The sequence below is a fragment of the Geotrypetes seraphini genome, chromosome 1 (genome assembly GCF_902459505.1).
Source record: "Geotrypetes seraphini chromosome 1, aGeoSer1.1, whole genome shotgun sequence".
Lineage (NCBI taxonomy): Eukaryota > Metazoa > Chordata > Amphibia > Gymnophiona > Dermophiidae > Geotrypetes > Geotrypetes seraphini.
Genome location: NC_047084.1, coordinates 5,547,947 through 5,572,500, shown reverse-complemented (window position 1 = coordinate 5,572,500; position 24,554 = coordinate 5,547,947). Strand labels below are relative to the sequence as shown.

At 41.7% G+C, this 24,554-nt stretch overlaps 1 protein-coding gene across 3 annotated transcripts in view; it reads left to right on the top strand.

Moving 5' to 3' along the window:
• The window catches only part of SLF1 (SMC5-SMC6 complex localization factor 1), a 205,245-nt gene that overhangs the window by 167,607 nt on the left and 13,084 nt on the right, over positions 1–24,554 (top strand). For all 3 annotated transcript variants that reach the window (XM_033918723.1, XM_033918643.1, XM_033918557.1), the window contains 3 exons: positions 543–664; positions 5,694–5,786; positions 6,207–6,389. In XM_033918723.1, coding sequence (XP_033774614.1) covers positions 543–664; positions 5,694–5,786; positions 6,207–6,389 — 398 coding nt within the window. The remainder of the gene's footprint in view (positions 1–542; positions 665–5,693; positions 5,787–6,206; positions 6,390–24,554) is intronic.

Below are 24,554 nucleotides of genomic sequence, written 5' to 3'. Positions count from 1 at the left end.
CATGGATTGCAGATGTGGTTCTGTAGTAGAGAGATGACAATAGGACTGAACAACATATTTTGCTTTGGTTATTTAAAACTACGAGATGTGCATTATTTGGCACTTTGAAGATGGGCTAGATCAGGGGTGTCCAATGTCGGTCCTCGAGGGCCGCAATCCAGTCGGGTTTTCAGGATTTCCCCAATGAATATGCAGGAGATCTATTTGCATGCACTGCTTTCAATGCATATTCATTGGGGAAATCCTGAAAACCCGACTGGATTGCGGCCCTCGAGGACCGACATTGGACACCCCTGGGCTAGATGGACTATTGGTCTGACTCAGTAAGGCTATTCTTATGTTTTTATGTTTAAAAATTGCACTTAGTGAAAATAGGAACAAATCTCCATGTATAATTTTCCTTGATAATTGATATTAAACCAACCTCTGTAATTTGCATCAAATTCTAGAATTTGCACCAATGTGCTCACGTCTGATTATTTACGCCTTCGTTGAATGTTAAAAAAAAGAAAAAAGAACTTCCTTCATTGTTTTCCTTTTAGTGGACTGAACCTTGGCAGCTGTATGCCATTATCAACGAAATTAAGAACAAAACTAGAAGAACAGACATATTCCAAAGAAAATTCCCTGTCAACACAAGATTTTTGCAAGCATAACATTAAAGGTATTCTCAGCATAGAGATTAATTTGTTAAAAGCATGGTATGTTTTCAATTAGTATTTTCTAGTTTAGCACATTTGTTCTACTGATGTTGACATTCTGCATTTTTCTACCTGCTGCTCTATAAGAGCTCCTCTGATCATATGTGCACTATAAAATTCAGCATTTTATGTTGTATCCTAACAATCAGACTTTGGAGAGGTTGTTTGGGTTTTTTTTTTGTCCAAGAGGGCTGAATCTCACAAAGCCAGCACTGACATGCCCAAAAGGTGGCAAGGCCAATAACATTAAATAGTGGCTTGCTGCCATTGTTCTCCTTCATGGATTTTTGGGGTTTACTGTTATCTTCAACAGAATGTAGCTTGCTTTAATGTATATATAACTATTTAGAATTTGTTTCCACTTGTGTTGGACTGCCCTTACCTGTATGATGGGTTTCTGATTCTGTAGTTCAAGGTCCTCGCACAAAAACTCCCACTCACCACAACAAGCACATTAATCCTAAAGAAATCCTCCCACAAGCAAAACTCAAAAGAAATGAAAACAATCAAGTAGCAAATGGGCACAACACAAAAGACACTAAGGCCCTAATTCTGTATAGGATGCCCGGGAGAGGTGTCCTATACAGAATCGGGCCTACACTAACCCCGATTCTGTAACCTGCGTCCATGTTACAGACGCCGGTTAGAAAATCGGGTTAGAGTAGAGGCGGCCGCTACACTAAGGTATGATTGGCCCAGGCTCGTAGGCACCTGGGCCAATCAGGCCTTAGGATTAGTGGGGATGGGTGGACCCGCTATGCTTAAGGCCTGATTGGTCCAGGCTTCTAGAGCCTGGGCCAATCAGGCCTTAGACTTAGCGGGGAAGGGGCGGGCTCGTCTCATTTCAACGAGGTAGGCCTGTCGGCTAGAAAGCAGCAAGACTCGTCCAGCCGGCCAACATTTATAAGTTAGTTGGGGGGGGAGGTTAGGGGAGTCATCGGGGGGGGAGGTCTTTAGCATGGGATCCATGGGGGGGGAGGTCGTTAGCTTGGGCACACTTCTGTCGGCGATCTAGAGTTTCGGGGAGTGGGGGCGGCTTTCCGGCAGGAGAGGCTGGGCACCCTCCTGCTGGCGATTGGGAGTTTGGGGGGTTCCGGCAGGAGGGGTTCGGCACCCTCCTGCCGGTGATCGGACAGGCGGCTACAGCCGCTATACTTATTGCGGCAGGGAGATCCCTTGCCACAATAAGTATAACGGCCACATCTACTTACAATGTAGGCCAGTATTTTGCTGGCCTACATTTTAAGCGTCTCTTCCTGTACTAGGGAGACGGGTAGGGCCGCCTAGATTCACCCAAGGCCCTTAGGCGAGCTTAGGCGTCTTGCGGGCCTCCCTAGGCTCCCAGAGGCGCCTTCAATATAGGCGGCCTGACTGGGGAGCATTTTTTCAAAAAACGTGCATCCCAATTGGCTGATTAGACAGCTGTAGGACGCCTACAGCTGCCTAAAATCGGGACGGCACTTTGCAGAATCAGGGCCTAAATGTCAGCAATAATGGACTTACTTTATTGTAGCAGAAAACAAAACCAACAAACGAATTATAAATCTGTAAAATCTGTATGAGGAATATGTTTCCCTAATGTAAATGATAAAACAAAGACTTTGTAAACTTGCTAGATCAAATATATATATAAAAAAAAAAAATCACTTCTTTTGATTTTGTGTAGCCCCTGACCTCCTATGGTACCCTATGGCTGGTTATGTGCACAGGAGGCAGGCTTGAAGAATGCTGTCAGGTAAAAGAGGATAAATAGAAATTCCCCCTTTACCAGTACATGCAGGGCTCTGGGACAGTGATCACCAGAGCTATATGTATTGAGGTAGCCAGCTTCTTAGAGAAATTTTCTGGCAGCTCTCTGGCAAAGAGACAGGCTGTTTCTCCCTACTTCAAACTGTTCTCTTCTCACTCCAACTGCTTTCTGTTCTCCCTCTACACTTTTTCAAGCTGGGAAAAAACCTCGGAATCTTTCAAAACAATCAATAGTAAGTAGCTCTCTGCTCTTGGCGGTGGGAGTAGTCTATATATTGCACAGTTTCCCTGTTGCTATGACATCATAGGCCCATTTGTTGAATTCCTGCACTTTGAAAGATTCAGTGAACACAGAAATCCTTCTCCTCACATTTATAAGCAATGGAAAAGTTTATAAAAGAAAATTTCTGTTACATCTACACAAGAATCTGTAAGTTAGGTGATAAATCCCCAAACACAAATCAGCTTTACAGAACTGTGTCACTCGCAGCTTTCGTACCTCCCTCATTCCCAGTGGAGTGGAGTGCCCACTTTAGTTTTTTCTTCTGCAAGTGAACTGTGCAGAGATGTTTCTGATCTGCTCTGTTTAAATTTTCTTATTTTTTTGAGTGTAAGTTTCATTTTTGAGGCTTTGGTGCTCAGAGATATCTTATTTGGGGGTTCTTTGCCTGGGAAAGGACACTGGTTCCACATTTAAAACTGCTTTGTCACCTCCTTTTCCTGCTCACCCATCCACCTCTCCCTCTTCCTGTAAACTATTCATGAAATACTTTCATGTCTTCCTTATATATACCGATGTTTGTCAACATTTGCTTATTTCTGATCTGAAGAAGGGTTACTTTTGAAAGCTCATCATAAAATATATTCAGCTAGTCCAATTAAAATGGTATTGCCTTATTTCCTTTGGTTTGTTTGGTTTTTTTTATTTCTATATATTACCTTGTAATATATCTAAAATTCTCTTTACACCAGCTCTTCTAAAATACATTGATGATTATGGTACTTGTCTTACCCTTTACCATAACCAGATAATTCAAATGCCTCTTTTTTGAGGGATTTCTATATCCTTCCCCTAATTTGTACTAAACTAGGAGGAATGGACTAGTGGTTAGAACTACAGCCTCTTGTGGGTTTGAGCCCAGCCCTGCTCTGTGTGATCATGGGCAAGTCATTTAATCCTCCATTGCCCCAGGTATGTTAAGTAGATTGTGAGCCTGCTTGGTGTGATAGGGAAAAATGCTTGAATACCTATGTAAAAACCACTTAGACAACCTCCATTATTAGGGGGTATCTAAATTGCTAATAAATTCGGTTACCGTCCAGTTGCTTGTTTACAAATGGCTATGACTTCAATCTAGCCTGTTCCTCTTTCCTGTGCTTGGTAGGATCAGCACTTCATTTAAAAGTAAAATTTGATCTTGATCACTTTTTGGTTAAGGGGTCACTCCATGTCAAGTGGACCAATAATGAAAACCGCCCACACTCTACCCCCCCTTGAAATACAACCAAATTTTACAGGGGTGTTGTCTAGGGTCTCAAATGAAACTGCAAAATTTTTTGGATCTATCTCAATTTGATCAGGAGCTAGGGGTGGTTGAACAAAAGCAATCAATCCACTCCCATGCCTCGTGTGACCTAAAACGCCAACTTTGCTTAAGCACTGCAGCAGAAGGAAACTACCTAGGAGTCTGAAATTTTGCAGTTTGGTACAACACCTTGGGGCAGGTTTCTGTGCCAAGTTTGAAATCTTTTGCGAACGTGCTTCCATTTCTACAGATCAGCAAAGTAGGCAAAAAAAATTCACGAATGAAAAATTTTGGCAGTTTGTCTCCATACTGCTGCTGTTAGGTAACTCAGCTGAAGGTACAACTTTACCAGCAGACATGTACCATGAGGTACTTCCAAGATTTGCAATGTGAGCTTTTAAAGTCAAGTGAAGCTGAACAGAAATAATAATATACAGAGTGACTTTGTGCTGAATTTAGACAACAGAGAAAAATAGATTATCTGCTACAAAGAATGTGACACCAAGCTTAAAAAAAAAAAAAAAAAAAAGAACTTCAAACTAACATTCCTGATGAGATGTTTTTGAGGCATACTCTGAATTAAATGAAAAAAGCCACCTTTTATTTAGTTCATTAGCATAGTTGGGATTAAGATTCTGCCATGGACTACTTATCTCCTTCAGCATTTCATTTTTGAAATGGTTTATAACAACTTTTGTCTTCTTCCTTAAAGTTTGTGCCCTAGCTTTTTGTTTATTGTAATCTTATGGTGAGAATAAAACAAATGAAAATGATTTAATTTTATGTGGGCCACTTTTAAATATTCCCAGGAAGACAGCTTGTGCAGAGGTGGTGTTTTGATATGTATGCACACGTAAAATACACAGGCACAGAAACACACATAGTTACACTATTTTCAGATCAGGTGTAAATTTGTGCCTATAAATTTGCATGCTACTGAGGCTGATTTTGAGTACCTATTTTATAAAGTTTTTTAGGTATCAGCATTGCCTTTCTAACTTTCCAAATAGGTGTTCTGTTACAAAATTATCCCTTAAATGTGTATTCCCGCAAACTACAAAATCAAATTCTCAATCTCACTGATATATTTGCCACATAAATTTGGGCTTTAAATGATACTAGTTGCTTTTTCTTTTAATATTTCTATATCTGTGCCCCTCCCCCACCCATTCTCAGTGCTGTTGTACCTAAGCCAGGCAGGATATTGAGAAGCAGCAAACCATCTGTTAACAGATTTGAAGTTGTGACTTATACTTGTTGTTGAGGCACCAGTGCCCAGCTAAAAACATTCATTTAAATTAAGTAAGGTAAAAAAGAAAAATAATAAAAGCTATACATTTAACATAGATCTATGAATAAATTTAAAGAAAGATCACTGCATTTGAAATTTACTGCTTCAAAACCCCAGTATTTTGGTACTCTTTGATCATTCATTGTGTTTTTAATATGTGATGGAAAGCTTTAAATGCTGAAGGGGAGGGGATAGAGGGAGGATAATTCCTCTGTTAAACCTTGTGCTGTTTCATTTCTGGTGCTCTAATAGAACAGAAGCTCTAATGAGGCTGAGGGAGATTGAGTTTTCTTTAAAGATGTTTTAAACTAGAGAACTGGGAAATCATGTTCAGTGTTGCAGACTCTGCTTGGCCAGATCCCTAGTTCCATGCACTTTTGAAATTCTTTGCCTATCCTGATAGAATCTGTTCTCTTTTTATGGTAGGGGAGACAGCTCTTCATATAGCCTGCATGAAAAACAAAGTGGAAAAATTAGTTTTGCTTCTGTGTTTGCCTGGAACATGCATTAATGTGAAAGGTAGGTTCTAAATATTATGTTCTAGACTGATATATTTAAATGTGAATATATTTAATATATACTATCTGGTGATATTTAATATGTGTTACGAGTTCTATGCCTTAAAATAATTAAATAAATACTGTTTTGTTACCAGTGTGGATATTTTTAATGAAAGAAAGACTAAACTTAAATATACATTGCATCAATACATTTTTGTTTTGGACATTATGTATTTTAATAGTACACTATCTCTCCTTATTTAGCTATCTTATTTATATGTAAAATGGTAGTGTACCTTCTAGTAGGTATGAAGATTAATCAGTTATAACATGCCAGACACAGTTTGTACTGTTTGTGGAATATCTAAGTGCTTTGATACCACAGTATTTGTTATTTCATTTGTTGCTGTTTTATAAAAACTTCTGCTTTATAATTCAGACTATGCTGGCTGGACGCCTTTGCATGAAGCCTGTAACCATGGTAGCACAGAGTGTGTCCGTGAAATTTTGCAACGCTGTCCAGAGGTAGACTTGCTCAGTCAAGTGGACGGGGTGACTCCTTTACATGATGCATTGTCAAACGGGCATGTAGAAATTGGCAAGCTGCTACTTCAACATGGGGGTAAGTGAATCTATGCTAAACTGCTGCAGATAAAATTATGCCACTTTAGGGATGATGATAAGATATTATGAATGATCTCTTTTTCAGAAGGCTGAAAGGTACCATTGAACATCAGAAATAGAAATAATAAAGAATGTTATTATCTGTTAGCTGCATTTAGCTCACTCCTTTTCATTGGTAGCTCAAGATGAGTTTTGTTTCAGGTACAGTAGGTGTTTCTGTGTTTCCAGAAGGCTTACTATTTAATTACGTACCTGAAACAATGAAGGGTGAAGTGATCTGAGCAAGTTCACAAGATATGTCGCTAGTCTGCTCTACTCTGTACCCTTTTGAAAGCATGTCCTGTTCTGAGGGTGGAAGGATAACTTGGCATCTCCTTTTCATATGGTTGTGAATTGTTTATTCTGTTTAAAAAAAGTATTGTCGTAGTTATTTGAGCTTCTGTAATAGATTGTAGAATTGCTCTATTGTGCTTGTTTCAGTGAAGTGTTTATGTCATGGCTTCAAATCAAATCTAAAATCTTTAATGTGCAATTTGCTTTAAAGCATGCTGGTTATAAATAACCTTTCTCTTGCCTGTATTGTGCTTGTTCTTAAAGGATGGAGATATTTGACCATTTATTCTTTAGCTCCTGTTAAGACCATTTTTTTCATTTTTGCCCGTATAACAGCTGATAAAACAGAAGAAAAGAGACATAAAACTACAGCAAAGCAAATATGCTATGTATTCTAAAGCAAGATTTCTTACTATTTAGATATCATATATATGTGACAATTGAAGTTCTGTGCACTGTAATTAACCCTTGTGTAAGTGTTTTACTTAGCACAAATGTATGAAAAAATATACAGTGGTTCACTTAGTTGGATGGCTCAGAACTGACTTACAATCAATGTTTTGATTTTTAATATTATATACCTTTTTATATTTGTAGTCTTCTTCTGCCCCCTAAAGGTTACTTTCTGTCTGCTGTGTTGACACCATCTTATAATCAATAAATTCCTCTGTTCTTGCTGCCTTCGAACACTATGGGTTTACAGAGTCTCAATTTGCTGTCTCCCAAGTGCTTTATTTATCTACTGCATCATGTCTCTGACACATCAAGCCAATACCTGGCCTGACTTCAATCGGTCTAAGTGATGCAAGAGCCAATATTATATTAAGCCCAGGTCTTCAGTATTAAATGGCATTGCCCTGACAGATGTGCAGTTTTTCTTGGGTCTTTGTGAAGAATAGGCAGCGGATGATGCTTTCATCCCTAAGGGAGAAGATCTTCTTGCACTTGCATTCATCAAGGTCTTCTGGCAACTATACAGACTGCATGCAGGCTCATCTTTGCCTTTGTCACATTCTAGATTTTGGCCTGTCAAGTAGTTTGACATCGCTACAGTGAGAAGTGCATTAGACATTCATCTGAGATTCACTCAGGCTTGTGAGCTTTAATTTGCAGCATTTCTTTGTCTTTCTCATCTTGATTTCAGTTGAATCTTTTACACATTCTAGCATTCAGATATTTCAGCAGAATTTTCTATCAGATTCAGCTTTTAAGATTGTTGCTAGACTACAACATTCATAATAGTATTATAATGTTGGCATAAACATTGTTATAACTAACAATTTCAGATAAGATTTTCTTATTTTATATCTTCAAGGAAAGTTTTCTCAACAAATTAGTTACTTAGTTGAAATATGCTTTGGTTAACATATACCATAGGCTATATATTAGTTTCCCTTATTAGGGTTTAAGAACATCATTTGTTCTTTTGAAAACAAAAAAATATTAAACACATTTGAAGACATAATTATTAGATTTCTTTTTATGGGCAAGTAAATGATGTGTGTTAGATCTATCCTTACTTATTGTATAAAAAAATGATGGTACAACTTACATCCAATTAATATAGGTAGTTAGCAAAGTGTGCTATTTGCCTTTTTAAAACATTTTAGAACACATGAACATATTATATTACCATAATGCATGTTAGATTGTTGCCACAGGTTACATGGTAAAGAGATATAAATGCATGCAAAATAACTCGTTACTATGTAAATTTAATAATATGGCTTGAAGTGAATACTATGGCCAGTAAAACCTGATAGTATTTTTCCATCCCTGAAGCATCAGTGGTATGATGCTCCAGGACCACCTCTTAAAAGGACCAGTAGTCAGCAATGAAGGGCTGCCTCCTACCTCTTCACCCCTGAATAAACATACTGTTGTCCCCAAAGATGCCCCTTATAACCTACACGTACCCTGAAGCTAATTCTTCAGTTTTTTTCCCAACCATTCTTAAACTGACCCCATGTGCTTCCTTCCCACCCAAAGACACCCCCCTCCACAAGTATAGGCAAAAAAAAAAATAAATCCCTTCCCAGGATCCACCTTTCTTAAATTAAAGATTCAGTATTCTTTCCTCCTTTGTGTATAGTAAAATGTGCAATATGTGCAATACTCCCTTCACAAGTATTATACAAATTTTTTTGCCTTCCTTCTACATTTATGCCCCCTAAATTTCCCCTTGACATATGAAATCAAATTGACTGAAAATCATAAAAATAGACAGGCAACTCATGAGCCAAACAGTATTAATGTTAAGAGTCACAACCTGTATGGCAGGGAAGGCTGTTATTGGTTTAACTGAAAGGGGCTATAGCTGAACTGCTTCAACTAATAGCCAATCTGTCGATCAATTCGGGAAGGATTCCGGAAGACCGGAAGGTGGCGAATGTTACGCCGATCTTCAAGAAAGGTTCGAGGATTGATCTGGGAAACTACAGACCGGTGAGTCTGACTTCAATACCGGGAAAGATGGTAGAGGTGATGATAAAGGACCGCATCATTGAGCATCTTGATGAACACAATCTGATGACCAGCCTGCACGGCTTCAGCAAAGGAAGATCTTGCTTGACAAACTTGCTGCTCTTCTTCGAGGGAATAAACAGGCATATAGACAAAAGTGACCTGGTCGACATTGTATATCTGGATTTTCAGAAGGCGTTTGACAAGGTTCTGCATGCATGACTACTTCGAAAAATTGTGAGCCATGGAATCGAGGGTGACATACTCACGTGGATTAAAAACTGGCTGGCGGATAGGAAACGGAGAGTGGGAGTAAATGGACAATACTCGAATTGGAAAAGCGTCATCAGTGGAGTGCCGCAGGGTTCGTTTCTTGGGCCCGTGCTCTTCAACATATTTATAAACGATCTGTAAATTGGCACGACTAGTGAGGTGATTTAAATTTGCAGACGATACTAAGTTATTTAGAGTAGTGAAAGACGCAGGAGGATTGCGAAGATCTGCAACGTGACATAAACACGCTCGAGAAATGGGCCGCAACATGGCAAATGAGATTCAGTGTGGATAAGTGTAAGGTGATGCACGTCGGTAACAAAAATCTTATACACGAATACAGGATGTCCGGGCGGCACTTTGAGTGACCCCCCACCCCCCGCCCCCAGGAAAGAGACTTGGGAGTACTGGTCAACAAGTCGATGAAGCCGTCCGCGCACCGAAGAGGCAAACAGAATGCTAGGAATGATTAAGAAGGGGATCACAATCAGATCAGAGAAGGTTATCATGCTGCTGTACCAGGCCATTGTATGCCCTCACCTGGAATACTGCATTCAGCACTGTTCACCGTACATGAAGAAGGACACGGTACTAGTCGAAAGGGTCCAGAGAAGATCGACTAAAATGGTCAAGGGGCTGGAGGAGTTGACGTACAGCTAGGGATTAGAGAAATGTGCCTTTTCTCCCTTAAAAAGAGGAGACTGAGAGGGGACATGATCGAAACATTCAAGATAATGAAGGGAATAGACTTAGTAGATAAAGACAGGTTGTTCAACCTCTCCAAGGTAGGGAGAACGGGAGGGCACTCTCTAAAGTTAAAAGGGGATAGATTCCGTACAAATGTAAGAAAGTTCTTCTTCACCCAGAGAGTGGTGGAAAACTGGAACGCTCTTCCAGAAGTTATAGGGGAAAACACCCTCCAGGGATTCAAGACAAAGTTGACAAGTTCCTGCTGAACCAGAACGTACTTAGGTAGGGCTGGTCTCAGAGCACTGGTCTTTGACCAGGACTGCTGGGCACGATGGACCACTGGTCTGACCCAGCAGTGGCTGTTCTTATGTTCAGTACATTTCTAAAGGATATTAAATACTCATAAGACCGGATATCTCACTCTGGCAAGGGCGAGTGTTAGAGGTTCTTTGGCAGATGGCTGCCTCCTTACTCCTCCAAACAAATATCAAGTTCTGTAATGGCAAAGTACTTCCTGAAGTATATGCAATTGCTCTAGACTGGTTGGCAAAAGTAGTAGCCCTGGGGCTTTCATCAGATTCACACAAGGCTCTAGTGTAGGTTCTTAAATTGAAGAATATCTGCCATGTAAAAGCAAAAGGTAGCCTATAGACCATAAGATATGAACCCACCACCACAGATACCATATGCAATTTGTGGAGGGCAGGGAAACTTATTTATGGTGAATTGAGTCACTACTAGAGTATGGAGTTCGGGATGGAGTTTCATTTGGCTTTACTGTCAAACATTTGCGTTACTGCCAAACCAAAAAATACCACATAACAAAACCACTTTACATGATTTGATCTTGGGAGATCAAATCAAAGCAACCAGATTGTCATATTTCAGAGAGCCATACTGTGTGGGGGATGGATATATGAAATGAAGTGTGGAGTACCGACTAGGTTCTTGTTGGTGCAATTCTGGTTCAGTGCAATGGAACAGACCTAATTACTGAAGAACATTTCCTAGAATTGGCCACATCCAGAAGGGATAGGGATAGAAGCAGCAGCAGAAAAAAAATTCAATCAAGTTAATGATAAAAAAAATTCAGTGAAACAATTGTTGCCGATATGGTAAATTCTTGCTGTCTAATGGATTTGGGTCAGGAGAATCTGCACTCGCTCCTACTCATTCTGGCATCAGTGAGTTCTAGCAATATTCTCAGTTTTACCATTGAGGGTCAAACTGCCATATATCCCAACTAGACTACTGTAACACTTTCTATGCTTGCATTAACTCTACCCTAATGCATAAACTACAACTGATACAAAATAAAGCAATAAGACTAATTTTCAAACTGAAAAAATATGATTCTATCTCAGCTTACTATAATAGACTGAACTGGCTACCTATTAAAGCTCGCATCACCTTCAAACTATCATATGTAATGTTGTCACATCCTATATGCGAACTCCACAGAGCCACTTACAAACCTTTTCATTCATTCCTGGTCAATATTAGCCAGAAAACTTAAAATATTTCAATTGATCCTTCCCTTTTCCAAAGGTATAAAATATAAGCACATATTTAACACGCTACTCACGCTTCCTTGGCACCAATACCTGGAACAATCTTCTAACAATTATCAAGATAGAATCCAACTACCCCAGATTTTGAAAGAAACTGAAGACATTACTTTTTGAGAGCATATATACGCCATCAATACTTAACAAGTATGCTCTTCCACAGCAATCTACATAACATTTCACACTTCCCAAAACTAGTGCTGCCTGATTCAGGAAAAAAAATTTCGATTCGATTCAGCCTGTTGAATTGGTTTTTCGATTCGATTTTCCTGCCCAATTGGGTGTTTTTGTTTTTTGGGGGGTTTTTTGGGTTTTTTTCAAACATCCTGGTGGGTTTATTTTATAGCTTCTTCACCTCCTTTTCCTTCTCCTAACCACACTGGCACTGTGGTGTAAACAGAATATACAAACAAAAAAGACTTTTCCTCTCTCTGTTAAATCCTAGCCCACGTTTGCGGACTAACACCAGCTCTGGCAGGATACACGTTTCAAATCTGACATATTGTAATTACAAAATGGAAAATAAAATTAGTTTTTCTACCTTTTGTTGTCTGGGTCATTATTCAAATCTTGTTGGTCCCAGGCTCTGGTTGTCTTCTGATAACTTGCTTGCCAGGGTCTTCTTCTTTCTCCGTTCTAACCATCCATCTGCCATTTCTGTTCTCCCCTTCCGTTTCCCTTCTCTCCTCCGGAGGTCTGTCATCTTTCTTTTTTTTCGTTTCCATCCACAGATCCACCTTTTCTTAACTACCCTTTCATCCAGCATCTCTCCCTCCTTCCCCACCATCCCAGGGTCCACCATCTATCCCTTTCTTTTCCCAACTACTCTCCTATCCAGTATCTCTATCCCCCCTCCACACCGTCCCTTGTGTCCAATTTCTCTCCCTTTCTGTTCCTTCCCTCTCTAAATCCCATCGTCCATCATCTCTCTCCCTCTCCTCTAATTTTAGACCCATTTTTTCTTCCCCCTCCCAAAGTCCGGCATATGCACATCTCGTTGAACCCCCCTTTCTTCCCTCCATGTACTTCTACACCAAGGTCCCCCTCCCCTGAAGGTCTGTCCCCCCGAAGGCCTGCACCTCCCCCCTGAAGGTCTGTACCCCCATCCCTGAAGGCCTGCCTGTCCTCCCTGAAGGCCTATGCCACCATCCCTGGCCTGTCCCACCCCCTGAAGGACTGCCCCCCGAAGAACTGCCCCCCCAGGCCTGCCTGTCCCCCCCTTTGAAGACCTGTCCCCCCCAAAAGGCCTATTCACCCCTTGAAGGCCTGCACCCCCCAAGGCCTGTACCACCCCCTGAAGGACTGCCCCCCCCCCCCCCGAAAGACTGCATGCGCACACACACACACACCCCCGGGAAGGCCTCCGTCTTCCCCCTGGCCTCCCTGAACCATTTACCTTATAGCTTCAGCCGAAGATCGCAGTTACAGCTCTTTGCACTGCAGTGCTTTGAGCTGTTTCCTCTGCTGCGGTCCCACCCCTCCTCTGACGTCAGAAGAGGGGCAGGACCGCAGCAAAGGAAACAGCTCAAAGCACTGCAGTGCAAAGAGCTGTAACTGCGATCTTCGGCTGAAGCTGTAAGGTAAACGGTTCGGGGAGGCCAGGGGGAACATGGAGGCCTTCCCGGGGGGAGGGGGCAGTCCTTCGGGGAGGCCAGGAGAGAAGCCGGACGCAGCACTTCCCGACTGACCCTCCCTCCTCGTCCTCTAAAACAGGTGTGGCAGCGGCCAGCAAGAGCAGCGCTGCCGCTCCTGCTTTAGGGGGCGAGGGAAGAGGGTCTGAATTGGGAAGCCGATTTTTTTTTTTAAATCTAAATCAATTCAAATCGATTCACCTGAAGTGAATCGGTGAACCGATTCGAATCGTGAATCGGGCAGCACTACCCAAAACCACAAGAGCTCCCTCCCAAACTCTACATAACATAATTGCACCAATCTACTTGTATCTAACTCAACTGCATTGTACTTCAAACTGCTGCACTGTAATTCTAATGGCAGCTCAATGTTCCCCTCTATTGAATGATTACTATATTTCCTATCTCTCATAACTACCTCATAGTATAATGTTTACTTTCTCATTTTTGTAACTCCTAAACGTAATGTATGCTTCTTGATTTGTAAGTCGCCTTGAACCTAAATAGGCATATTAGATTAGATATAAATACCTTTTGTTCTTATATGGTACATTGGCTCCTAGTGTAGAACTGCAAGACTACTGCTAGTGGTCATTGCTGGAAGAGATAGGAGCAAGTGGAGATTGTACATGCCTCAAACTCACTAGGGCTAGGGGGCATAATGGAGGGTGGGTGCTGGTGATTTGCCTGTAATTGAGTAGCCTTCTGGGTAGGGAAGAAGTACTTGGGGCTCAGCTCATGGTGGGAAGGAAGTCCTTAGGATGCCTTTTGGGTGAGGGGAAGTCATTCAGGGGTAAGGGGGAAGTAAAATCTCCTCATCGTCGAGCACAGGCCCCTTTAAGAAGCAACCCAGGAGCATTGGGCCACAGTTCTGTGGTCCCATGCACCTAGGATAGAAGAATAACATTGCTTGTGGAAACAAAGAAAAATGAAGGCAGATAAAGACCATATGGCCTATTCAGTCTACCCATCCATGTCATCTGCTGTCCCTATATTTATCATTACATTTCTATACTGTACAATCTAATATTGGTAGTGTAAGCATAACACACACAATATTAAAATACATAAAAATTCATATAAAATGGTTCACAAATGAGTCAAATCTGTATCAGAAAGTATGTGCCATAATCTGCAGTTATCCATTTGATATTCACGTCCATCACATAAGCCTTATTCTCAGTTTAATCTGCCATTACATCTGAAAAGCTCATTGAAACAGAAGTTTTTGACAATTTCTTAAACTGACTTAAAGTTCTAGTTGCCATCGTCATCCATGGTAAGGTATTCTAGAGCTTTGGACCTGTGATATATTGAAGTTCTATATTCCATTAGAGATCCTATGTACTTGTCTCAGACTTTTTTGAATTCTTCATCTTCATCATCCACCAGGAGACCATTCCTTGGGTTATTTCGGAGCCTGTCACCTTTCACCTTCATCCTATGCCCCTCATTCAAGAGCTTCCTTGCAATTGAAAGAAATTTACCTCCTGTGCATTTATGCCATGGAGATTAAACATTTCTATTATATCTTGCTCTCCTGCTTTTCTTTTCCAAAATATACATATTGAGATCTTTACATCTTTCTCTATATGCTTTACAACACAGATCACTGACCATTTGAGTACACACCCTCTGGACCAACTCCATGTAGATCATATCTTTTTGTAGGTTAAGTCTCCAAAATTGTACACAGTAGTCTAAATGAAGTCTCACCAGAGTCTTTTACAGAGACAAATTACTTCCTTTTTTTCCTGCTGTCCATTCATCTCCCTATGCACCCAACCATCATTATGGTAATGCCATTGACTTTTGTACCTGTTTGACCATCTTAAGATAGGGCATCTGTTGAGGCAGATAGTGGTCCTTGAGAATCCGGTGGTTCTGGTGGCACTCGATTGACTGAGGTGGCTGTGGTATGCTGACTTGGTTTGGCTCCAGCAGGGTTGGGGGCTGTGGTTACCTTGTCATTCTCACTTCCTAACACAGGTTCAGATTTGCAATGCAGGATCCAGACCACGTTGGTCATAGGGCATAGCTCTTGAGCTGGCTGGGGCTATTCTTCAACAGTGATTGCCATGTTGCTTTACAGCAAATGGAAGTCCACAGTGGCGACCTATGCAAAGACTTGGAGGTGTTACCAGGCTTGGTGTGCCCCAAGATAGGTAAACCCTTCTCTTCCATCGATTCCTCAGGTCCTGGAATTTCTGCAGGATGGCCTGAAGAAAAATCTAGCAGTAGCTTCTTTCCAGGTTCAGATTGCAGGTCTCTTGTGTATGGGCACTCCTTCCCTGAGGGACTAACTGGCAGTTCATCCGGATGTGCTTCGTTTTCTGCGGGGTGTGTTACGTCTAAGGCCTCCCTTGCACCTTCCCTGTCTGACCTGGAACCTTAATCTGGTTCTTTGCTCTCTGGCTCATCCTCCATGTGAGCTTCTAGAACAGGCGTTTCTGATGGATCTCACGATCAAGATGGTCTTCCTGGTGGCTATTACTTCAGCTTGCAGAGCTTCAGGCTCTCCTTTCTGCGTAATACGGATTCTGTTGTGATACTGCATACTGTTCCTTTCTTTCTTCCGAAAGTGGTTTCCGCTTTCCATGTGAATCAGGAAGTCCATCTTCCTGCTTTTGCTTCCTCTGGTTCGAGGGAGCAAGAGCGGGTGTTGCAGTCCTTGGATGTGCGCAGCAGTTTATTATGGTATCTGGAGGTCATCAACGAGTTTCACTTCTCTAACCACCTGTTTGTTTTGGAAGATCCTGCCTGCAGAGGGAAGCAAACTTCTAAGGCTACCATTTCCAGGTAGATTCGCATGGCCATTTCTGTGGTCTATGTGGCGGCTGGAAAGAAACCCCTCTCAGTGTATGGGCTCATTCAGCCAGAGGGGTTTCATCCTCTTGGGCAAAGTCGTTGGCTGTTTCTCTGGATGAGATTTGCAGGGTCGCTACCTGGTCCTCCTTGCATACATTCATCAAGTTTTACAGGATCGATGTGGCAGCCAAGCAGGATGCTACTTTTGGTGCTTCTGTTTTGGCATCAGTCCCACCCTGAATTTTCGGGACTGTTCTGTTACGTCCCACTGGTCCTGGAATAAAGTGCTAATCTTCTTTCTTGTAAATCCACACTTTATTCCAGGAACCCACCTGATCGCCAAGTATCTGCTTAACAAGCACTGGTAAGTTGGTTTTCGGTCCAGTCTTTATAAGAGTGCCATCAGACTGGGTTTAGCTCTTAATTTGTGGTGATGGTAGGGTCCCTTGTTCATGTGCCCCCTTCTGACAGTGCAGGCTGTGTCTCCCTATAGCACTGTTTTGTCATTCAGGTTTCCAATGTTTCATAAACTGTTATTTCATTTTAAATTTTTGCATTTGTTTCTCTGAGCATAATTAATTTGCTTGCCAGGGAGTTTCCCGTTATTCTCTCTCTTTCTCTCATTCTTATTCTCTCTCTCTTTCTCTCATTCTTGTTCTTTCTCTCTCGTTCTTTCTCTCTCGTGCTCTCTCTCTCTCTCTTTCTCTCGTTCTCTCTCTCTTTCTCTTGTTCTCTCTCTCGTTCTCTTCTCTCTCTCTTTTTCTCTCGTTCTTGTTCTCTCTCTTGTTCTCGTTCTCTCTCTCTCTCTTTCTTTTTCTCTACAGATGTTCCTGGCTGATTTAAGACTGGTGAGCAGAGAAGCATCCTCAATGATGAGGGGGAGGGGGTAAAAGCCTCTGAAATTTTGAGGCTTCCTACAGATCCTGGCAGGTGGAAGGAAATAACCACTGGTCCCAGAATAAAGTGTGGATTTATGAGAAAGAAGATTAGCAAAGATAACCTAATCTTTCATTAAACAATAAAGAGGATAGGGGTTTAGTTCCTCTCTTTCGAGAAAAGTAATTAGATAGAATGTCATTGACAAAAATAGAGACTTGGGGATTATTATATAATATTTTTATCATATTCATCAATTTAAGGTTAAATACAAACCAGGATAGGGTATGAAATAGGTAATCCTATCAAATGCTTTTTCAGCATCTAAAGAAACTGTTACTGTCTGGCCTTTCAAGGAGGCAGTATGGTTTAAAATATTCCAAAAAAGTCTAGAATTATCATTCAGAAGTCTGTTGAGAGAGAAACCATTTTGGTCTCTATGAATGAAGTTGGGGAGTAAATTTGCTAATCTAGAAGCAATTATTTTTGCATAATTTTATTTATATTTGTTAAGGTTATGGGCCTATAATTACTAACTTTGTTATGATCCTTATCAGGTTTAGGTATAGCTATAATGATTGATTTGAGGATATATTATGTTGTTATATGTTAAGAGGGCTTACTATGCTGTGCACCCAGAAGCATCTAGAAGAATACTGATTTAAGCATATTTAAAACTTTTAGATGTTTCCTGTAGTATGGGATTTTAAGGAATAAAAATAAGTTGCATCAATCAAAGCTTATACTTTCCACGCAAATCTAATTATGCAATTGACTTAAAATTTCCTCAATATGCAACCAGTTAATTGTGTCAATGTTAGTAGAAGAAAATGATTATTTCTAGTGCAACAGACACTCCATTCCTGAACCTGTGGATAGTCAATCCTTTCTTGCAAGAATTCTAGTAGGGAGCTTCGTTAGCATTCTTTTGCTCTACCTCCATCCTTCTGGGCTGTCATCCAATTCCCCAGATGTACCTCTACAAGCAAAATGGTAGGAGACTGTCTTTACGATATTATTTTTTTAAATTGTATTTTATTGTTAACCGTTTAGATACCTGTTTGATAAACAGTATATCAAAAATAAAGAAAAAAAAAAGAAACTTTTCTGCTCATGCTCCTTTCATTTAAATTTGGTCTTTTTTTCTAACCGTTTCCGAGGCTTTTTGGTGCTGCAGAAGATCCCACTTTTGCGACAGCTGTGACTGCGGGAAAGCACACACTTTGAGGTTGAGGGTCTGCTTCCATGTGACACACTTGGACAGCCTGCACTAACAGTTTGGGTGGTCAGGGACCATTCCCTTGGGAGCAAGGCTCGCCCCAGGTTCGTCTGCAGTGGGCTTGAATTCAGTCTGAGTGGCTCTGTGGCAGTTTTTACAGGATTGGGGCCAATTGCTTTCCTTCACCTGTTTGCGTACACGTGATCCGGTGGGGGTTAAAGCCTCTGCCTGGTTTGTAAGGCAGTCAGAAGATGCAAGGAATTCAGATTCTAGGGTTCTTGAGTAGAGAGTTGCGCGGGGACAGAAATCCCACCCGTCCCCGCCAAAGTCCCACCCGTCCCCGTGAGGACTCTCACCCGTCCCCGCGAGGAATCCCTCCATCCCTACCCGTCCCTGCGAGGAATCCCCTCCGTCCCTGCCCGTCCCCGCGAGGAATCCCCTACGTCCCCGCCCATCCCTATAAACTACAGAAATAGTTATTTCATTTAATTATGCTACTGAATTAAAGGCTCTGGTAGACACCCATTTAAAAATAAGCAAAAAGACTTTATTAATTTGGAAATATTAATTGGGAAGAATACATACTTTGTAAACGGGTTTCTACCAGAGCCTCTAATGTTTATAAATTTTTATCAACACAACTAATATACTACTTTATCCTGAAGCACGTTCCCGTGCAGCTCTCTATTCTTGAGATAGAGGTTCTCTTTGTAAGCTGTTTGCGGCTCCCAGCACACACAGTAGTGAGTAGCAGGCTGACAGCCTGGCAAACAGAATTGGTGGTGGTGGGGGTCTTAAAAAATTATTGGGGAGGGGGTTTAGAGCTAGGTTGCCCCACCTCTAAAATCGCTAATTTTTAGTCCCTAGTGTAGTTCCCCTGGGCTATTTTTAACGCTAAAATCATGGCCATATTCGATTTCCCGATTTGAAAATAAAAAACTCTTATCTGCCTCAAAACACCTCAATTTTGCTTAAAAAGAGGTATGATGGACTCCTTACGCCAGGATACCTTGGATTTGTGCCATATTTGTGGTGGATGGCTGTCAGGATCATCCATGCTCCATATGCCGCATAGCACATGAGGGGGAGGTGGGAACCACTGGCTTAGCCTCATCTGGTCCCTCAGGAGGTGTTTGTGCCCATTTGGTTTGAGAGCTAGGAAAAAAAGTCCAGATTTGAATTGGGGAGCAGTACAAGTATGTCCCCAGTGAAGCACAGCCATGATGTGGCTGCAAAACCCCAGAAAGGAGCTCATGAGCTGAGCGTCTGCAGAGGCTATCTGGGCATCCTAGTGAGGGGTTTCCCACAAATTCATCAGTATGATGATTGAAGCTTATATAATTAACAAGGCTGCGTGGATCTCTCAGGGTTTGCAGCCTTGCTTGCGATGGGGTCCCCCCCCTCTCCTCCGCCCCCAAGAGCAAAATTCCACATCAACAGTGTCATGCACAAGAAAGGGGAGTTCAGTCGGAGGACAAATGAGATGAAATAAGCTCTACTTTGATGACTTTAGTCTCCCAGTCGGAGTCCTTTGTTACCAGGAAATGCTGCTTCAACTCTAAGGAGGCCGGATATGGGTCTGATAGAGGCACCTGATCTTGAGGAGAACACGACTGTGCACAGGCTGTTGAAGCCTTCAGCACTTTTGGAGGTGATCATGGATTCCCTCCAGGAAATAAATATAGAGACTCCAGAGTCCTCTGCCACACAATGCTCACGTATGAGCAGCACAAAGGCACAGACCTCCTGGTTTCCCTCTCATCAAGACATTACCAAAATGCTCACAGACCATTGGGAGGTCCTAGAGGGGCCAAATCCATGTCAAAGCTCTGTCCAATGGATGTGGAATTTAACCAGCTCTTTGTTCCTCCAAAATTGGATTCACTGGTGGCACAGGTTATAAAACTTACCTCCCTTCCCAGTGAAGGTGTCATGGAATTAAAGGATGCCTAGGACCGCAGGCTGGATTTTGTTCATAAGAAGCTTTTTAAGGCCTCAGCCTCAGGATTCAAAGCAGCTTGCCACACCAAGTTGCATCATGATCCAGAGACTATTGTCAGGAGGGATATCCAGTTTTTAATTTAAATTTAAAAGCACATTAAAAAGTCACCTATACAAAGATGCATTCGAGTCATAAACAGGATAACTCTTATCAACAATCTCAGGTACAAATACTTAAACCTAACCAGATCTATATATAGGTCACAACTTCTCCCTTTTAGACCTAGCTTTATTTGTAAAACATTTTCAATTATCATCCTGATGTTGTTTTTCCTTAAATGTTCTTCTACTTTCTTTAACAATTGTAGTTCACTCCTCTTTCCCTATATATCACTAATTAATTGTGTACATCGATTGTATGTTTAACTGTTTACATTGTTTTATTTTGTCCCACTCCCCCCCCCCAAAATTTTTTTTTATTGTTATACGCATTAAAAATATTTGATATTGCGTTTATATCAAAATTTTAATAAACTTGAAACTTAATGTCTGGAGAAGGTTATGTAGGTGATGCTTTATATGATCTTTTCAGAGTACTTATTCCATTTCTACCTGCAGGATGCTATGGATCAGACAGTGGGTAAGGAATTCCTTCTCTAAGGGAACCTTGAGTAAATTACCATTTAAAGGACATTTACTCTTTGAGAAAGTGTCAGATGATCTTATGGCCAGCATGCAGAATCAGAAGCCGAAGTCTTCTGTTTATTAAAAATCTTTATACACTGTTTAAACTACAATTAAGATCAAAGCGGTTTACAAAATAATCCAATCAAAGTAATGAAAAGAACTCCATTAAAAATAGGAAAGAAAAAAAAGAAAAAAATAATCCACTCACAAATCTAAAAAGTGTAATTCATACATACTTTATAGTTCACTTTGCAATGCAGATTGTAATCGAGGATTTCAGTCGCATCATCGTGAAAAAGCTAATTGAAAATAATAAGCCTTTCACTGTTCTCCCCAGAAATTTTTTCTAGCCGGGTGGCACGAAAAAATAGCCGGGTGGGACAGGACGGGGAAATATGTTGGTGCAAATTTGATGCTATGCAAATTAACCCTCCCTGCTTACAGTGAAGGAGTAGGAGTGGGGAAGAGGGTTGGCCTACGACCTGGAACGCTATGAAAGTTACCCCTCCCTGCTCAAGGTGAAGGAGTAGGGTAGGGGTGTCCAACCTTTTGGCTTCCCTGGGCCACATTGGACAAAAAAATTTTCTGGGGCCGCACAAACACCAACACTAGCTGATAAGCAAAAAAAAAAGGCTGAGCAGGTCCCAAATTTGCAATCACTAATATAGAAGATGTACATATCTAATAATAAACCTTCATTACAGGGACACTGTGGAGAGGAACCCAAAAAAGCAGTAATTCTTATCCTGACTGAGTGATCCTCCACGTACACCGCTGACAATGGGAGCAGCCACAGGCTTCCGCATCCCCATTCTGATGAGCAGGGATGTGTGTTCCTTGTTCTCCCATTCACTTCTATTACAGCTATGGTGAGCCTCTTCAGAGGTGAGCCTCATCAGAGCGGGGATGCTGAATCAGCTGTCAGCAGCGCACGTGAAGGATTGTTTAATCAGGGTAAATATTACTGCTTTTTTGGGCCTCCTCCCTGCCCCTCCTCCCCTTGGTTTTCATGTATGCATGAAAGCAGGGGCAGCTTGAGGATATTGCCTTTGGCTGCAAAGCTTGGAGATTTTGAGTTGCCAGACTGGAGGAAGATGTCTTCAGTTGGCAGGGCTTGGGAATCTCCACTAGCTCAAGTATTTATAAATTGCACTCAGGCAGGGAGAAACTTTGGGCCCCCTCCACTAATTTTGGGCTCCAGTCCCTCCCCCAAATCAGCTGTATATGACTACGCCACTAAATACAAAAATAATTGTGATGCACATATCCCAAAGCTAACATATTCCAGTTAATAAATTCATAATAAAACAATTTTTTCTACCTTATTGTCTGGATGTTTTGTTTTTCCATCATCTTGGTCCCAGTTTCTCTTTCTGCTTTTTGTCGATCTTCTACCAATTCTCTTTCCAATGTCTGCTGTCCAGTTTTTCTCCTCTTCTCAATACTGTTCCATTCTTTCCTTATGCCTGTCTCCAACATATTGATTTTTCCCTTTCAGCCTTCTTAACTTTTTCTCTTTTTTGCCTCTGTCCACTCAAATCTTGCCTTCTTTCTCACCCTTCTTCTTTATAAATGTTCAGCTACCTCTCAATTCTCCATCTTCTCTCAGTCCCTAGCTCTCCTATTTCACATCTCACTCCTTTCCCAGCCTCCTATTTCCTTCTATCTACTCCCCATTACCACATTTCTACCACTGTACTCACTGCTCTCTCACTCATCTTGTCATTTCCCTTTTGACCTCATCCACATGGCTCACCTCTTTCAGAATCCCCTCCCTCTCTCCACTGGTCAGGCTGTAACTCCCTGTCCTTTTCTTTCCATCTCCTGCCTAGCATCTTCTTATCCCAGCTCTCTTCCCTCCTGCCCTCCCATGGGTTCATCTCTCCTCCTCTGTCTCCATGGTCCAACATTTTGCTCCCTCTCTTTTCTGTTTTCTTCCCTCCCCCTTTGATGCTGAACAATAAAATGGAGGGGAAAAAAAGAGAGATGCTGCATCTCTGCCTTCCATCCACAGACCTAACATTTCTCCCTCCTTCCCATCCCCAGATCCAACTTCTCTCCCTTGCTCTTCCCAACTGACCCCATCCCATCTTTCCCCCTGCCTGCCTGCCTCCCTTCCCCAGGTCCACCATTTCTTCCTTTCTCATCCCAACAGTTCTCCCTTCAAATATCTTTTTCCCTCTTCCTCCACACCAATGCTATAAATTCTGTGCAGGGTATCAGGATTATGCAGGTAAGATGAACTAGACCATTTCTAGAATGCTTTTGAAGAGTTATCAAATGTATCTACAATTGATCTGGATCTCTAGAGCAGTGTTCCTCAACCTTTTGACACCTATGGACTGGCGGAAATAAAATAATTATTTGTGGACCGGCACCAGTCCACGGATCGGCAGTTGAAGAACACTGGGCTAAGTCATGCCCATCTCCACTCAATCTCTGCCCCAAACCCCGCCCCCATAATAGTACTAATTGTAACACCATTTGTTCCATTCATTTTTCATATAAACACATAATATAATTATATTAACAACACATAATGCTTAACCACAAAATTAAAATACACAAAGCACACCGTATGCTTTTTAATATTCATTCCTAAAACAGATAACCCCATGCAAATGCAGGACCAAAAACTAAAAGTACTAATATTTACAAACAAACCCTAAGATGCAAGACTCTGCAAGCAGTACAATCCCAGATGAAAAGAAACAAATGCATTTCTTCCTGAACAGACAAATCAATAATTAAATTAAAAAATACCAGACAAATCAATAACTAAATAAAAGCATTTCCCCTACTGTTGTTGTCTCTCTCCCTCCATGTGCCTTGCCTTCTGGCCTGCCCCCGGTGTTATCTTTGGGCCGGTCCACTTTGCGATCAATGCAGCATCTTCGGGCCGGCTCCCTGAGTGCTGCATTGCACAAAGATGTGGGCAGCAGCTCCTCGCATGCATCCCGCGCCTCATCTGGAAGCCTTCCCTCTGACGTTGCGATGTCAGAGAGAAGGCTTCCGGTTCAAGCGCAGGCCGCGTGGAGGAGCCTTTTCCCATGGCTTTGTGCACTGCAGCACTCAGAAAGCTGGCCCGAAGATGCTGCGTTGATCGCATCGTGGACTGGCGGCTGAAGAACGCTGTCTTGGGCCCAATGGACGTGCCGGCCCTGTGAACCGGCAGAAAATTTCTGCAGACTGGCAACAGTCCACGGACTGGTGGTTGAAGAACACTGCTCTAGAGCACCTGGTTTTTGGCATTTCCACCAGCTGTGTGCAGTGAATTTTTATCCCTCTACATGAGGAACTATCCTCTGGGAATAATTTTTAGTCTTCTTCCTTTGTCAGTCAAACAGTCATAGCTGCCAGTGCAGAAATTAGAAATAAATTTAAAGAAATGGGTCAAGTTATTTTGGTCTGTTCCCATTTTGTACTGTATATGAAGATTTCAATCTCTTATACAAAGTTCTGAGTTTATTCAAGACCACATATATGAAATACCCCAAAATACTCACCAATTTCACCAATTAATAATTCAGAAACTCCAGTCAGAGTCTCAGGACTCCTACAGTCACTTTGGTTCTTGGTACACATTTTTTTTTTTTTTGCAAGCCACACACCAATCCTCTTCCCTGTCTCTACTCCAGGGGTGTCCAACCCGCGGCCCAACAAGGAGTTTTGTG